Source organism: Heloderma suspectum, chromosome 6 (assembly GCF_057233095.1).
Source record: "Heloderma suspectum isolate Gila_16-S chromosome 6, 16-S_ref, whole genome shotgun sequence".
In the NCBI taxonomy this organism is placed as follows: domain Eukaryota; kingdom Metazoa; phylum Chordata; class Lepidosauria; order Squamata; family Helodermatidae; genus Heloderma; species Heloderma suspectum.
In genome coordinates, this window is record NC_139463.1 from 39,640,438 (window position 1) to 39,657,572 (window position 17,135).

General features: G+C 44.4%; 1 protein-coding gene across 7 annotated transcripts in view; it reads left to right on the plus strand.

Moving 5' to 3' along the window:
- Positions 1–2,190: 2,190 nt before the first annotated feature.
- BIN3 (bridging integrator 3) overlaps positions 2,191–17,135 on the plus strand; it is a 146,074-nt gene continuing 131,129 nt past the window's right edge. For 6 of the 7 annotated variants that reach the window (XR_014783740.1, XR_014783739.1, XM_084804002.1 and 3 more), the window contains exon 1: positions 2,191–2,242. Coding sequence is in view for 1 of the 7 variants with exons in the window: in XM_084804002.1 (XP_084660128.1) it covers positions 2,235–2,242 (8 nt within the window). In the remaining 6 variants the exon portion in view is untranslated. Of the gene's footprint in view, positions 2,243–8,471; positions 8,550–17,135 lie in introns of all 7 variants that reach the window. The other variant, XM_084804005.1, reaches the window with a different exon arrangement.

Genomic DNA, 17,135 nt, shown 5'->3' on the forward strand with positions numbered 1-17,135 from the left:
ACCACTGCTGCCATGTAGGTGTTTTCTGACCTGCAGACGCTTGTCAGAAAAAAAACAAGTGACAACCCTAATTCAGCAACACAAACATGGTTGAATACACAGACATTCTAACCCAGACCTTTAAGAGCTAAGCACTCAAAGTTCTCTGCCAGGATGGATGAATCTTTTAGTTTCATGTTCTCTCACATTTGAATTTTTTATATATCAAAGTTCTTTCTATTCTGATTATTTTAAAAAAACCCTGAATTTTGGTAAGTTCTTATCAAAAAACGAACTGAACAAAAATCTGTAATCATCCCTAATATGATAGAGTGAGAGAGAGCGCTGCAATATGTAATTCCATAATTGGTTTGCTTAGGGTGGAATCCTATGCATATTTAGACAGAAAGATGTTCTACAATTCCCAGCATTCCCCCACTAGCATGGGGAATATTAACAATATTTTGATGAACTAAAAAGGTGTTTCAATTAATCAGTCAGATTTTAACAACTAAATTATGAGTAATGCAAATCCTTATAAAAACTGCAGATGCCATGCACTGTCTTAAGAAGTGTTTCCCCTTAACTTTCATAGGATAGAATGCTCTTCTAGGACTTGTTGGGTATAACACGTGTAGCATCTGATCTATAAACAAAGAAGTATGCTTTTCTTTGCAAGTATGTTTTTTACCTGTATGCAAATACATGCAAATTTAATTAACTGACTAAAACTAATATGAATAATGACTAAACTGTGCAATCCTTAAATAATCACTAAATCTGTGCAAACCGTGTACAAGGCTACTAAAAAATAAGTTTCCTATTGAGTTCAATGGAGCTTACTCTCACGTAAGAAGGTATAGGACTGCGGCCTAAGAGCCAAATACTGTAGATGTTCACTCAGAAATAAGTCCCATATTGTCTAAGGAGGATGCTGTCATGTGTGTATGCACCTATGATTTATTTTAGTGGGGGACAGCCCTAATATACAAGCATGCGTGCGCACACAGAGGAGTTTACAAATCCAACGATTAATCTTTCTTTAATAGTTTATTTTCAATAGTTTTATGTGAAACACATTTTTTTATTTATTTACTTAAACTACGTAGATACCGCTTGATATAATAAGATCTTTAAGGGATTTATATACGAAATACATAAAATATAATATAAAATAATAAATACATTTACAATTACAGAATCAGTAAAAAAAAAAATTTAAAATTAAAATCTATTTCAGTGCTATGCATGTCGCATGTTAATAGTTCCACACGGTTCAGTGGGGCTTACTCACTAGTAAGGATTGCACCTTTAGATTGCAATCTCAACACCGCATGCTTCCGAGTAGACACGCATGGGATGGCATGGCACTGTGACAGCGCCATCCTATACGCACTTACCTGGGAGTACGCACCATTGACCACAGTGGGGCTTACTTCAGAGTGAACATGCCTAAGGTCGCACACTGCCCTTTATGTAAAGGGAAGAAAGGACGAACGAGCACGGACGGAGCCGGCCATCCGACTGCGCTCGCCATGCATGGCTTTACGCCGCTGAAGACGTGCGCGCGGACCCGCCCCGCGTCGCCCTTTCTGCACCGCGTCCTTGATCGCCCCTGCGTGCGGGTGGATGCAGAAGGAGCCCGGTCAGCGGCGCAGCTCCAGCCTTCCTCGGGGTGGCGCCCACCGGGACGGCAGCCCGGGCAGGAGGAGGGGGCGAGCAGCCGCAGCATCCTCCTCATCCAGCCGAGGCTGGTGGCTCCGACGTCGGCGGGGCTGCGCATCCACCGTGGGTTGCAGCCAGAACCTGCCAAAACTCTCCCGGAGCGATCCGAGGCGCTGAGCCCCATCCCCAAAACAGGCCCAGCGCCTCCTTTAGAGCTCTGGGTGGTCCTGGCCGAAGCCCGGGGCGGATGCGCAGCCCCGCCGAAAGCGGCGCCACCAGCCCCCACTGCCCTCATCCCTTTTTTTCCTCTCGCATCGCTCCACGCGCGGGACGGACCCGGCCAGGCCGCCGCAGCTCCGGAGCATCCTTCGGCAGACGCAGCAGCGAAAGGGTTACACAAGGCAGGCGCGCTCCACACGCACACGCCCCGCCCCGCGCCGCGCGCTGGCTCCGCCTCCCCAGGCCCGTGCGTGACGTAGCCGAATCTCTCTCTCTCTCTCTCTCTCGCGCGCGCCTGACCTCACTTCCGGAAGGTAAGCCGAGCGCGGAGCGGGCGTTTCCGGGAGAGAAGCCGGACCAGAAGGGGGACCATGAGTTGGTGAGCTGTCGCTTGACCTGCTTTTTCCGCCCGCTGAAGCTGTCGCCCCTGCCTGCCCGCCCGCCCGCCCGCCCGCCCTGACCCCTCACCCGCCCCGGCTCCGGTAGTCGCTCCGGGGTTTCTGAGCGGCCCTCTTGAGCCTCAGGGGGAGCCCCTTTCCCTCACGGACCCCTTCCCTCGCCCCGGAGAATCGGTCGCACCTTATTCTGACCCCTGTCGACCTTTTTTTAAAATTTATTTTACAAGTATTTCGGTCGTGGAGGAGGATAATATTTAATTATTAAATAAATATTTAATTATTAAATATTATATTTGATAATATTAAATTATTAAATAATTGCCTTCTAGATGTGTTGGAGGGCACCAGGTCGAGGAAGTCGGAATAGGGTTTGAAAGGGGATTAGAAAAACTCACGTGCATTAGTTTACTAATAATCGTTATTGGCCCTGAGAGCTAAAGCTCCATTTGAACTCTTCCCCCAGCCCCAGGGCTAACTGACCTCAGCTGCCTGAGGGAAAGAAGAAGGAGCAAGGGAGACTGGAGCAGGCCCATGGACATCAGGGACTGCTCCAGTTGGATGGCCCCTCGCAGGAGATAAGAGGCGAAGCAGGCCCATTCCACCAGCCTTACTGAAAATCGGATTTTTTTCTTTTCCCTCCCCAGCCCCATGTCTTTTTAGATTGTAAGTCTACAGGCAGGGACATTTTGTATTCATCAATTGTAAGCTACTTTGGGAGCCTTTATTTGGGCTGAGGGATGGCATAAAACACTTTTAATAATAATTAGGAACCTCCATGTTGGTTGGGGCAAATGGTGGTGGAGAACTGCCACCTTCACCCTTGCTAGTGTTGTTTTAAGCATCTTGTTGGCCACTGTGAAAAACAGGATGCTGGTTGGGAATGAGCTTTGGTCTGATCCAGCAGAACTCTACCTAAGTTTTTGAGTATCTGCTTTGTTGTATTCTTTTTTATTTATTGTGTTTCTGTACCGCCCAATAGCTGAAGGTCTGTGGGTGGGTCACAACAATTAAAACCATAAAACACAACATGATAAAAAACAATATAAAGGTTTAAAACTACAGTATAAAATAAAGAAAACATATACTTTCATTCTGCTCATAATATGGGGGTTCCCAGTGGCCTTCCATCCAAGGGACTAATCAGGTTCATGTATGCAGCAGTGCTATAGGTGCTCTAGAGTCCTGGCTGTTTGCTCAGCCCCATGTGGAATAATATGCAATCTTACTACTTATAAGAGGGCTTCCATATGCCTTCTGACCCCATCTCATATGCCAAATAAATAAATGGAACTTCCATGTCCAGAGGCAGTGTTAATTTTGAATACCAGATATTGTGAACATATAGCGGGAGGGATGTTGGCTCTATGCTTTTAGGTTTCTAAGGGCACAGTCCTATGCTTGTTTAGACAGAAAAAAGAGTTGCGATTCCCAGCATCCCCCAGCCAGGCATGCTGTGTAGGAGGGTTTCTTTTTGTTTGAACATGCATAGGATTGTGCCCTTAGAAACGTTTGGCTATCTGCATTTGGAAACAAAATGCTGGACGAAATAGACCTTTTCCTCTGATTGAGGAAGGCAGTTTATTAAAAACATTGTCCTGGGAAACAAGCACCTCTTTCCGCCATCCCTACACACTACCTGAACACCCCAGCACTATAAAGATCCATAAAGGAGAAGCCAGTATTTGAATAATTCTAGAAGAATAGCCATGTTAGTCTATTGCAGCAGAAACTTCTAAGAGGCTTGTGGCATCATGCGTGTGTGTGTTTTAAAAGCTAGCAAACTTATTGTAGCATAAGTTTTTGTAAGCAAAGTCCTACTACAGATGCATAAAGTGGAAAGTGATGGTTCTGTGTGTGTGTGTGTGTGTATGTATATATATATATATATACACACACACACACACCTGGGATGGAGGAAGGACTGTTCTGCACGATGAGAATTAGAAAATGAATATTGGAGCAATGCATGGAATATTCTGTTTGCTCCACTACCACCCCCAAACCCCACCAGGCAAGAGAAAAGATCCTTTCCTCCATAGATGATCACGGTTCAGGGCCTGTCTCCAGTCCTCAGTCCCATGGATCAGGGGCAGACCCCACCAGCAATACAGAATGCATAGAGCTTTATTATTCCATAGTGCTTTGTTAAGTATAACTTGCCCTAACCCCTAGGATATATTGTTGCTTTTTTCCGCTCTGGAAATTTTCAGTGAGACAGGCTCGCACTATCTGGAATGGACAGTGAAGCTCCAGCTTTTTGGAATCCCACAGGGTAGAATATGACCTGGTTTGCACATAATGGCTAACTATGGGGTAAACAACCTCATAGTTAGCTATGGCCACACTGTAGTGCGAGCCCTACCTCCCGCACATTTGTTGCTTCTGCTTTACATCCAGTTTTGTAAACAACTTAGGAACCTCCTGTTCCTGGGTTGCTGTCATGATGTGCAAACCTGGCACAGTTTTAACTAACAACAAACCAATCAGGGGTTAACCCTAAACAACCTAGAGTGCCAGGTTCATATGTCAGGAGAACAACCCAGGTATGGGGTGTTCCTGGGTTGTTAGAAAAGTAGAAGCAGGCAAGTGCCATAGGTCATTTGATCATGCAAACTTGGTCTGTAGCTTTTGTCTCCAACTAATGCTGTGGAACTGGCACAGTTGCGTCATCCTTTGAAGTACAGATGTCCTACCTCAGCTGTCTCCAACCCGATGCCTTTCAGATGTTTTGGACTACCAACTCCCAGCATTCCTGATCATTGACCATGCTGACTGGGACTGATGGGTGTTGAAGTCTAACACATCTGGAGGGCGCCAGGTTGGGGAAGACTGCTCTACCTCCTATTCTGTGGAACCTATTCTGGTATTCTGTTTTGCTGTCACATCACATAATGCTTCATGGTCAAATCTTTCCCACTGTAGAGACTGTATGGACAGTCCAGTTCCTCAGCACCTATTGAGCAGGACCTGCCTGCCTCTAAGCACTTGAGGGAACTTCTCCCCAGCACAGAGAATTTAATGGGAAATGGATACCTTACCTCCATATGGTGCACAATGTTGTTTGGAATAGATAAGCCTGCTTCATGATCCCCTTCAGAACAGAATCTGTCTCAAATTCAAGAGACTTTGAGCAAAAAGGACCCACTCTTCTTTCTGTTAAGAGTACCCTTTGGTGCTGTGTTAATCTCTATTGTCATTAGCATAACATTATGCAATCGCTTTATTGATGTATTTTTGTTTATATAGCATTGTCAGTGTACATGGTGCTTGTTGGATTAGGTAAGGAAAGGGCCTTACCATGAGAAACTTACAGAATCTTAATTGTGGAGCAAGGATAACAAGGGCTAAATGCAAGCAAATACATTTAAACATACTTCGGCTGCAATCCTAAACTGACTTAATAGTGAGTAGGTCCCATTGCACTTAGTGGATATTTCTTCTAATTGTGCCATTGTGTGGTTAGGCTTCTAGGTTTAGGATGCAGACTAAAGAGTTAATGTAAAAATACTTTTTGTCCTTTAGTCTATTTGTTTATATTTTTGCTACATCTTGGTTTACCCATTTTCCAGACATTGGGCAAGTTATATGGCTAAAATGGGTTTTTTGAGCTAAGGATTTTGATGTGGCTGTGACCATACACTGTTCCTTTGTACCATTTCAGGATAATTCCTTGCCTATGTACAGCACCATTCAGACCATTTTCCCCTCTACTATAGCAACCGTGGGTTGTGTTCACTCTGTAATCAGTCAAATATACTTCGTTGAGAGGTGCTCCCGATAGCAGTTAACTCCCCCATAAAGAAATATAAGAAGATAATCATTTTTGAGTAGCTGGCAGATACTTAATACGTTCAAGAATAATTATATTCCAGACTGCAACTCCCATCAGCCCCAGCCAACATGGCAGATGATAAAGAATGCTAGATGCTATAGTCTAAAACATCTGGAGGTCAGCAGGTTGAGGAAGGCTGAATTGGATGATGGTAATGCTACTGATGATCTGAGCTGTAATACCAAACACAGGAAGGTTGCTTAAATCTCATTGAAGTCAACCAGGATTGCAACTGGTATTTATTGGGGGTAGATTATTATTGGCTAAAATCAAGGCTTTTACTTGTGAAAAACTAGGTATTTTCCCCACTAAGGCATTGGCTATTATATTGGTGTGTACCATATTATAATTGTAGTGCAGTCCCAAATGTGCTTACTTGGAACTCCTACTGAGCAAGACCTGTTTCCTTCCAAGTATAGTTGGGATTGCAGGCTTGGGTTACAGTCTTGTTCACACTGTGAGCAAGCCCCATTGACCTCAGTGAGATTTATTTCTGATGAACTAAATCATGTTTAGATCCTAAACATGCATAGGATCTGGCTATTGGTTTTAGTTATATGTTGAAGTTGTGTTAACAAAAAGTAGCAGATTTAGTAGCAGAATAATTTGTGGCTGAACAAATACAAAGGAACATTTGGTATTGCCATATTGGTTCCAAAAAGGCAGAATCCAAAAAGTTTCAGCTGTTATCTTTTGTTAGACCAACGTAGGGCTCATTTGTTTGTGAGATGTTAAAATGCTTGTGCAGTGATTTTACCACCTCATTTTCACATTTGTTTGTGAAAACAGCCCCCACATAGAAAACTGGAGCCCATCTCAAAGCAAACATTTTTTTCCTGACATCGTAAGTTTCTGTTTTTCACAAAAATAGCTTCCTTTGTGAAAATGAAGTGCCAAAGTCCCTGCAGGAGAATTCACCACCTTAGAAATAAAGGTGTGAACTGCTCTCATTGCCCCCCCAGCAATAATGCCGAGTGGCCTGATGCATTAAGGACACAATCCTATGGTCCCTGGGGGGCCATAGGATGTTGTGGAATTCCTTCTCCATGGGCTTGCCACTGCAGGCCTTATTGTGGCAGTGGAAACCGGTGCACCAAGAGGGGGAAGGGTGTTTTGAGCAGATTGAAGGAGGCCTTAGATCCACAGGATCCAAAGCCCTATTCCTGCCTCCCCACCAAACAAGGCCTTAAGCTTTCATTGGGGGGGGGGGAATGTTTTTTAAAAAAACCCTAAACACTAGCTCAAAAAATGGGGAGGGGGGACCATCCCACTTCTCACCTTAGCGACCGTGACCACTTAGAACTTGGGATGCAGCCAATGCTCTGCTGTGGATCTCTCCCCTCTGCCCCCCCCCATAGTTTCCCCTGCGCTATGCGTCTGACAAGAACAGCACCTCAGATTTAGTTATGCCTGTATCATACTTAGAGTAGATCCATTGAAATCAATGGGATTTAAATTCAGTTGAACCCAGGTTCATTTTCGAGAACATATGAAGCTTCCTCATCACCAGGTCAGACTATTTGTGCTCTAGCCTGGCACTGTCTACTCTGAGAGTGGCTCTTCAGGTCTTGGGCAGAGATCTTTTCCATCACCTGCTACCTGGTTGTTTTACCTCAGGATACTGAGGGTTGAACCTGGACCCTTCTGCATACAGAGCACATGCTCCACAACTGAGCTGAGTCCCTTTCCCATCCCCCCACCCCGATTCCCCATCTTCGGTTAGCACTTGCTTTATCAGCTTGTGGAAGCAGAGTCAGCTGAGCTTCACATTGAAGTGCTTATTTGTTTTGATTTTCTCCCTCTCAAATGTAATTGACCCCAGCCTAGCAGGCTATTAGCAGATGGCTGAATAATGTTGCTTTCATTAAATCATAATTTTCCATATCTATTTATTACACGTATACTCCACTCTTTGGTCAGGGAGCTCAAGACAGCTTACATCTGGCTCCCATCCAGGCAGGTTACAGGAACTGACCTGCTTGTTTTCAGCAACAGAACTCTATTACACACCCTCAAACTATTCTCTGAACCTGTCATCTATTGATGTTATTATTTATTTATTTATTTATTTCATTTAGCCCAATAGCTGAAGCTCTTTTATGGTTTAAACACAGCTAAACACAGTTTTAACTCAAATGCTCCCTGATAAAATGGGTGGGGCCATAGCTTAACTATCAAGGCATACTTTCCACAAAGATGGCCCCAGTTTCAGTCCCTGGAATCTTCACTTAAACGTATCTTTGGTAGTAGGCCTGTGAAATACCTTTCTGCTACACAGCTGCTGAGGGGACAGTACTTGGCTAGACGGACCAACAGTATGACTTGGTATAAGGCAGCTTCTTAGAAGCTACTGACTCTCAAGCTGTTTCTTTTTTAAGTTTTAGGGGACAGGCAAGTCCAGGCAAGTCATGAGTGAATTAACCCACAATTTGCTGCTGTGACATGTGAACTGGCCAGTAAGTGGGATGTACTTCTGCATGTGTTTGGGAATGAGATATTATTTGTATACTTTTTAGTTCTAAATAAAATGTGTATTTTTTTTTTACAAAATAGGATTGAGCATCTTCTCATCCTCAAAAAATGAGCTCCTTAATGGGCTCCTGCTTATTTTAAGGGGGGGGGGGACCCCTTGTGTTTAAATCACAGTGCTAGAATCTAGAAAATTGATGTTATAAAATAAAATTGCATTGAAAATCCACAGCATGCCACGTTGATGTAATTCTGAACTTTTTAAAGGGAGAAAAATCACTGTAATAACAATGAAGATGCAGACAGGGGAGGGGAAAGAACATCTGTGTTCTGGTTACGCATTCCATGCAAAGTTGATTGGAAAGATTTTATTCCCCCTGTTGATGTAAGCAACAGAAGGAGTTAATTTTCATATTCTAATTGGGGACTGGAATCTTCGGAGGGTACTCTTTGTAACTCAGTGAATCATAGAATAGTAGGGTTGGAAGGGGCCTACAAGGCCATCGAACTTGAATGGTGTGTTCCCACCAAAATTTCGCATCTGCTTTCTTTAGCAGCTACAATGCAGCAGAACATTTTTGTGTATCTACAGCACTTACGGTTGCTGGGCCGAACCTGGAAGTTCCCTCTCTCCCTTTTCAGTTTGCTGCAGCCTAGGGAGAGGAGCTTCTCTGTCCTGCCTATTTTCTCCCCAATCCTTTGGGTTGTCTGTTTTAGGAAGCAAGGCACAGCAGGTAGAGAAAATGGGCAGATGATAGGACTGGTTGGAGAACAGCTAGCTCAGGCCCCCACTGTGTTGCCTCCTGTGGCAAGAACAGATTAAAGACACAGGGTGAATCTACAGATTGCCAGTTGGCAACTGCATTCCACACACACATACACATGTGTGGCCATCCCCAGTGATTCTCAGTTCACAATTCTGTGTAGTGAGGCAGAGAAGCCCACGGGATGTGCGTAAGTGTATTATGATTTGTGAGGATCAGAAGTACAAAATGAGTGTGGACCCAGGACTTCTAAATCGTCCTCTCTTGACATGCCTTAAAAGTAGTCAGAAGGTGAGCTCTATAGAAGTAGCACCAAGATCTGGAACATGTGTCCAAGCAGTATTTGGTGCATGCTGCTTTTTTAGTACATTCAGCACCATTAGTGAAACCAGAGGAGAGCTGAATTCCATTTTGGTCCCAAACAACATTGAATACAATGCCTGTTGCAAGAGCAGGCTTTCCCTACAGTTAGAGCTTTGCATCAGTTATAAATAGCAACAAAGCTCAGATATAGGAGAAACATTTGTCTTGCAGAATCTCTAGCTGGGTTTTATATGCAAACCAAAAAGGACCTCATTTGACTCTAACTTGCTCAGGGTGAGGTCAAAAGAAAACAAAAACAAAACCTGTTTGTAAATCTGATCAGTGGAAATGGAGATGGCCTAACCTTGAAATCCTACACTGCTGTTCTTTCTAGTCCTACTTCAGAACATAGCTGCATGACGAGATGCTGCATGTTATGAATGGAATCTTGTTGAAATGCACTATTGTGTGGAAAGCGTTGGGTTTGTTCAGCTGTCTTTAAAATGGGAATAATACTGACCACCTTCACAGGGTTGTTTTGAGGATAAGTGAATTCTGTAAAGAATGTAGTATGTTGAAGAAACTCTATGTATTAATAGTCTTAAAGCAACAACACTTGCTTTAACATGTATTTTTAAAAAAAAAAATAATTTCCTCAAAGTGATGGCGAACGTTTTATGATCTGAGGGTGGGAGGATGTATCCAATTTTAAATGTCCAAGTATACACACCATTCTCACAGGAATGCATCCTACAAAGAAAAATGGTATGCATGTTCTCTCATCCACATGCACACCTTTCATCTCTCAACACAGACTCTGTTGATACCTGTGGAAAAATGACTCCAAGCTGCTTCTGTGAAAGAGTCAGGCAGTGGGACAGTTCTCTGTTTTTGCATGTTCCCTTTGTTTCCTGAGCCCAGCTCTGTAGTCCTTCCTCAAAACTCTGTGCTTAGCTACCATGCCCTGTGAAGGATGGGGATGAAACCATGGCGAAAGCAAAGCAAGCTCAAAGTGGAGGCCACAAGGATGTTGCACAGGTTGGCTGCAGCATGGTCCTTGTAACATCAAGGCTGCAGGCTCGAGCCCCATTGTATGGTCACCCTGGACTGGTTGAGAGAGGCTTGTGGTTTTCTCTTTTTCGGGAAGGCCCCGTAACTCACCAATAAGGCACATGCTTTGCATGGATAAGGTCCCAGATGTAATCTCCAGTTTTAAAAAGGATATCTGGTAGCAGCCACAGGAAGAGCCCTGTCTGAGACCTTCAAGAGCCACTGTCTATTGGAGTAGTAGACAATATTTGGTTAGATGCTCCACTGACTTGACTCTGTATAAGGCAGCTTCCTACCTTCTGATGGAGAATGGGAGGTGACCTTGCATCTCCTGGGCCTTTGGGTGCATATTAGCAACATTCTTAAGCAGTGCATTCTTGGGAAGGGTGGGGGAAGCTGCTGAATTTCAGGCAATTTATTTCATTGAGAAATAAGGGGTCATTGTTAAGATGGTCACTTTTCCAAAATCTGTAATTCTTGTCTTCCTCTCTAGCAGCAAGTTGCACGTCAGTTCTTGTACATATGGTGGCCTCATTTTTACATGTGAATGCCAGAGGGATCGAACTCTAGAGATTTGTCTGTGTGTAAAAGAAACAATCACCCTCAGTTCAGTTTGTCAATAGCTGGCAGAGGCTGCATTGACTGTAATAGTTGCTAATTCATGCCGAGAAGGGCAGGGTGAGTTCTGCTGCTGCTTCTTGAATGAATTGTGTTATTCACGGTGCACCGGAATGCCCTACGTCTTTGGAGGGGGGAAAGGGTCTTGATGACGTGCAGATGAGGCTGTGGGAGGTCAGACTCATTCATTGAGGCTGCAGAAAACTGAAGTGAACAAGGCAGTTAAAACATGCACGTTGGGGGGGTCTATTGTTGAGGGGGCCCTGCCCCATTTCTCAAATGCCAGTGAAAAATATGCCTTGTTTCTGCATTGCTTTGTTTTCTGGGCGTCCTGCATAAAAAGGGAATGAACTTTATTTCCAACATTCAAGTCTGAGTGTTTTCTTTGTGCATGGGCTCCACTACTTAGTTTAGTTTGCGCGTGCCGCCTTTCTCCCAACAATGGTCCCAGCCTCAGCCAATGCTAACCCACTGCTTTGCATCTTGGGCCTTGGAGTCTAACAGTTGGGACAAAGCATGCCAGGATCCTGGACTTTGTCCGTATATCTGCTTCAGTCTTGCTGCCTCTCTTTTTATTTAACTTATTCATTTAAAATATTTCTATACTGCCCTTCACCAAAACTGGTTCTGGAGCGGTTTATTCAGTTAAAATGTCACAACAATAAAAACACAGAATAAAACAACTGGCAGATAAAACAGAACTGTTGGCAATATTTAAAAATGCCTGAAAATTAAAAGCATGAGAGAATAAGGAGGTTTTTGCATGGCTCTTGAAAGAAAATGTTGCCACCAAGCGAGTTGGTGCCCCGAGATCTTCTCAAGGGAGGACATTCCATAAACAGGTCTACAACTGAAAAGTCACACTCTCTAGCTGTCACCCGCTTCACCTCCAACAAGGAACTGTCTGCTTCTCAATTTATCCATTTGAAAAATGGGGATAGAGTATTGCTTCACACTGGTGTTTTGAAGATTTAATTAATGCCTGCAATAGCACTTGGATTGCAATTAGGAGATGGGTGTAACTGATGTGAGATGCAGATCTTTCCTCCTCCCAGATCACCTTTCCTCCAAAAACTTGCATCACCCTCACTCCCAAGAAGGGCCTTACGTGTTCCCATTTTGTAGAAATCATCACTGTAAAAGCAGGACCTGTGGTGGAGACAAACCAGTTGTCAGGTTCTCCACTCACACTGTTGTGATTGCAGGGCAAACTTGATTTAAGGTTGTGGTGGGCTTCTGTAGGGCACATACATTTTAGGAGCTTTTCTTCAGTCTGTAAGCATCTTTTGTACTTTTTAAGGATGTGGTTCACTCTTAAGAGAGCTATATCTGTGTCTGAAGATGCATAAGCAAGAAATTTTAAGAAACATAGGGCACTCCTATTTGGGGGAATGCCCATGTTTTTGAGACCTTCTGCTTGTAAGATGTACATTGTAGCTCTTAGTTTGGGACAAGAAAGTGTAAATAGTCCCACAATTCACAGGCCTTCCCTCAGGGATGAACATGTATCCGCTGCTTCTCATGAATAATTTTTTTGTGTTCCATCAGAGTATGACACTCAGCGACCAATTCACACATTACGGTTTTGGGTGTACACCTAAAAATATAGCATGACTTTGAACAACACATTTTTGCAAGTACATATATCATATGGGTATGCTAGGCAAGAAGGCTTAATTGGTTCTGGCTCCTTCCTGAGTGTACATTTGGTGGCAAAACCATGCAGTGTGTGGAACAGCCCTAAGGGTGCTTTTTACAATGTAGTATGAGGGTGCCCTTAATCTGTGTCCATATGTGAACTGTGTTGTCTTTTGCTGCATGTTTGCTTTGCCACTGGGATATATTATACTGCTTTCTCAGTGTGGCATTTTGGAAAATAACCTTGTCATGTGGAGAAAGTTCTTTGATTTGATGATGTGCCTAGAATGACTGCCAAGGCAAAATCGCTGCTTTTGAGTGGGCATTTGTGGTGTAAACCTGTATTTAGCAACTGCTGAAATGTAAATAGGCCCAGTCATTTCTGCAGGTTCATAGGCTCAGTACAGAAGACAATTAGTGTAACTGGAATTCTCCTGAAGTTGTGAATTAGAATGTGGATGAAAGCTCCTGTGTCTCAGTGTTAGGAAGCATTAAGTACCATCTAGCTGACATATTCATCTGGTAGTTTAATCCTGTGCATTAGGGATTATTCGCTGAACACCGATGGGCACGTCTGTCCCCCTGAAGAGTACTACCTGGCCCTCCCAATTGCCAACATAAGGAAAGGGAATGGTGGTAGCGGGGCAAAACCAGGACTTGCTGGGAGTCCACTTGAGGGGTCTAGAGATGGGGTTCTGGCCTGCTCCCTCCTCAAAGTGACTGTCCTGTAAAACTAGTTCTTGACCAGGCCTGTAGCATGTGGCCTGGCTTGTTTTCTTGAGTCACCGGGAGCTTACTGGAAGTTTGGGCATCCTTCTGTGGTGCACTTGCTTTCTGCCTGAGACAGGAATTATAATCTGGATGCCACCGATTGATGCTTATCAGATTTGCAAATGACACAAAATTGAGTGGGATAGCTAACACCTTAGAAGACAGAAACAATATTCAGAATGATCTTAATAGGTCAGAAAACTGGGCAAAAATAATGACATTTAAGAGAGACAAGTGCAAAGTACTTCATTTAAGAAAGAGAAATCAAATGCACAATTATAAAATGGGGGATAACTGGCTTGCCAATAGTATGTGTGAAAAGGATTTTGAGTTGTAGTTGATCACAAGTGGAATACGAGTCAGCCTTGTGATGTGGCTGCAAAAAAGGCAAATGGAATTTTAGATTGGATCAATAGTAGTATAGCTTCTAAATAACGGGATGTAATAGTTCTACTCCACTCTGGTCAGACCTCACCTCAATTACTGTGTCCAGTTCTGGACACCATCTTTAAGAAGGATTCCAGTGAATTGGAACAAATTCAAAGAAGGACAGCAAAGATGATCAGGTGACAAGAAACTAGGGATGTACGAAAGTGACTTACCTTTCAGCGGATTATGTTGATGGTGGGGGGAGGCATTCCGTCCCTCCCCCCGGAATCCTGGCCGGGGGGAGGAGGTGCTCCGTTCCTCCCTCCCGGAATCCTGGCCGGCCGTCTGTGCTCCGCAGTGATTCTGCGGAGCCACCGGCCGGCTGCGCCAGCAGCCGGACATCCGGCCGCTGGCTAGCAGGGACGCAAATGGCGGCAGCTATAGCTGCTGCCGTTTGCGTCCTTGCAGTCAGCCGTGATAGGCTACATAAATGTTTACATAGCCTATCACGGCTGATTTAAAAAATTTTTTAAAAAGCACGTACGCAAATGGCGGCGGCCATGGCCGCCGCCATTTGCGTTCCTTATTTTGGCACGTCTTAGTCTACATAAACATTTACGTAGACTAAGACGGCGAAAATAAGGGGAACGCAAATAGCGTAGACGCTACGCTATTTGTGTTCCCCTTATTTTCGCCGTCTTAGTGTACGTAAATGTTTACGTAGACTAAGACGTGCCAAAATAAAGAACGCAAATGGCGGCAGCCATGGCCGCCGCCATTTGCGTACGTGCTTTTTTAAAAAAAATTTAAATCAGCCGTGATAGGCTACGTAAACATTTATTTAGCCTATCACGGCTGACTGCAAGGACGCAAACGGCAGCAGCTATAGCTGCCGCCATTTGCGTCCCTGCTAGCCAGCGGCCGGATGTCCGGCTGCTGGCGCAGCCAGCCGGTGGCTCCGCAAAAATGTGTACGCGCGTTTTTTTTTTTTTTAAGTCAGCCGTGATAGGCTATGTAAACATTTACGTAGCCTATCATGGTGTTTTTTTTAAATCTAGCCGTGATAGGCTATGTAAATCTTTACACAGCCTATCACGTTTTTGTTTTTGTTTTTTACTGGAAATGGCGGCGGCGGCAGCCGGTCAGAAGACCAGCAGCCGCCACCACCAGGAAGATCCGCCCAAGGTAAGTCCCGTCCTGGGGGGGGGGGCATTCCGCCACCAATTTCAGGGGGCCAAATGCGCTGGCATTCGGCCTCACCGAGATCCGTGGCGGAATTCTCCGCCATCCCTACTAGAAACTAAGTCCTACAAGGAAAGATTGAAAGAACTGGGTATATTTAGCCTTGAGAGGAGAAGGCTGATATGATAGCATTTTTCAAGTACCTAAGGGGTTGTCACACAGAAGAGGGCCACAACCTGTTCTCTGTCATCCAAGACTTTAGGACACAAAAGAACATCCGTAAGTTACAGAAAGACAGATATCGGTTATAGGTCAGGAAAAACTTCTAATGGTCAGACCAGACAAACAATGGAACCAACTGCCTAGGGAGGTGGTGGGCTCTCTGTCCAGGGAGGTATTTAAGCAAAGATGGGACAGCCATCAAGGATGCTTTAAACTGGATTCCTACTCTGAGCAGGGGGTTGGACTCTGACTAAATGGCCCCTTCCAACACTGTGATTCTTTGTGGCAGGTGGACTCAAAGGGCCTTGTCTTTGGGGCAGGGGATAGTCTCTGGCCTCTTTCAGCTTTGGGAGTCTTTCATCCTAATCAGTTATCATTGGATGCTAGTCCTCTTGGTTTCAACTTTACAGTAAGCGGACTTAGAATAGCAGCCGGAATGTGATCTACTTTGATTAGCTTGAGGGAGTAGTGCTGGTTAAACATGAAGATCTATGATGATTTAGGAAGCAGTAGGAAATGCTCTCCATTCTATTGCATGCAGTTTCTTTTATTTCAGAAGCACAAGGAGCTTCTGCTGTTGCTGCTTCAGTCAGTTGCTCTACAAGTGTCTAATAGCAGTGTAAAGCAATTTGAGTTTCCTGGAGCTGTGAAAGAAGTGCATATGAAAGCAAACGTTCAACCTGGATTAACTCTGATAGTTTTCCGGCTCCAGTGGGCAAATTTGAAGCCTAGTTTTTAAAGAAAAAGAAGCAGCAGGGTTGAGACCATAAAAATGGAGACTGGGAGAGTTTTTAAGCACTGCGATAGTGATTTTTGTGCTGCCACGGCAGCCGCTGGGTTTACTCCAAGAATAAAAGCCTCAAGAGCCCGCTGAGAATTTCGCTGTATTGTGGATTCCGTTTTCACTTAGTTCATTAATAAGTAATTGGTTTTCATGTTCTGCAGCTTTGACTAAGTTTTTATACTAGAGACCAGCTGGCAAATTCTTATATTAACTGGATTGAGTGCTTGCCATTAATTTTAAGATCAGGCATAATACATTAAAAAGTGAATTCTTTTAACAATGGCTTTGATAAGCCCTAAACTGGCTTTGATCTAAGTGGGTTTCTTTTCTCTTTTTATATAAATACATGTCCCCAAAGCAAACTGCATAAGGAGACGGCTTTGATGCTGCCCTGTACTGAGCCAGAACACTGGTCCATCTAGCCCAGTATTGTCTACCGTGATGGGGGGGGGGGGCTGAAGCTCAGTGACAGAGCACGCACTTTGCATGCAGAAGGTCCCAGATTCAATCCCCAGTATCTCCAGGTAGGGCTAGGAAAGAATCCTGCCTGAAACCCTGGAGAGCGGCTGCCCGTCAGTGTCAACAATATTGGGCAAGACTGACCGATGGCCTGACTCCATATAAGGCAGCTTCCTCTGCTCCTGTGACTGACAGTGAGTCTCTTGGGCCTCAGACAGAGCTCTTCTGTGGCCCTGCTATTTTTTTGGCACACAGATGCTGAAGTTCGAACCTAGGACTTTCTGCATGCAGAACATGCGTCCTCTATGAAAGATCTGCCTACGATCAGATTGCTGAGCCCCATCAGGACCTGTACTTGGGGGCAGGATGGTGAGGTCTGGAACAGCTGGAACTCATCCTATTTTCTGTTTAAA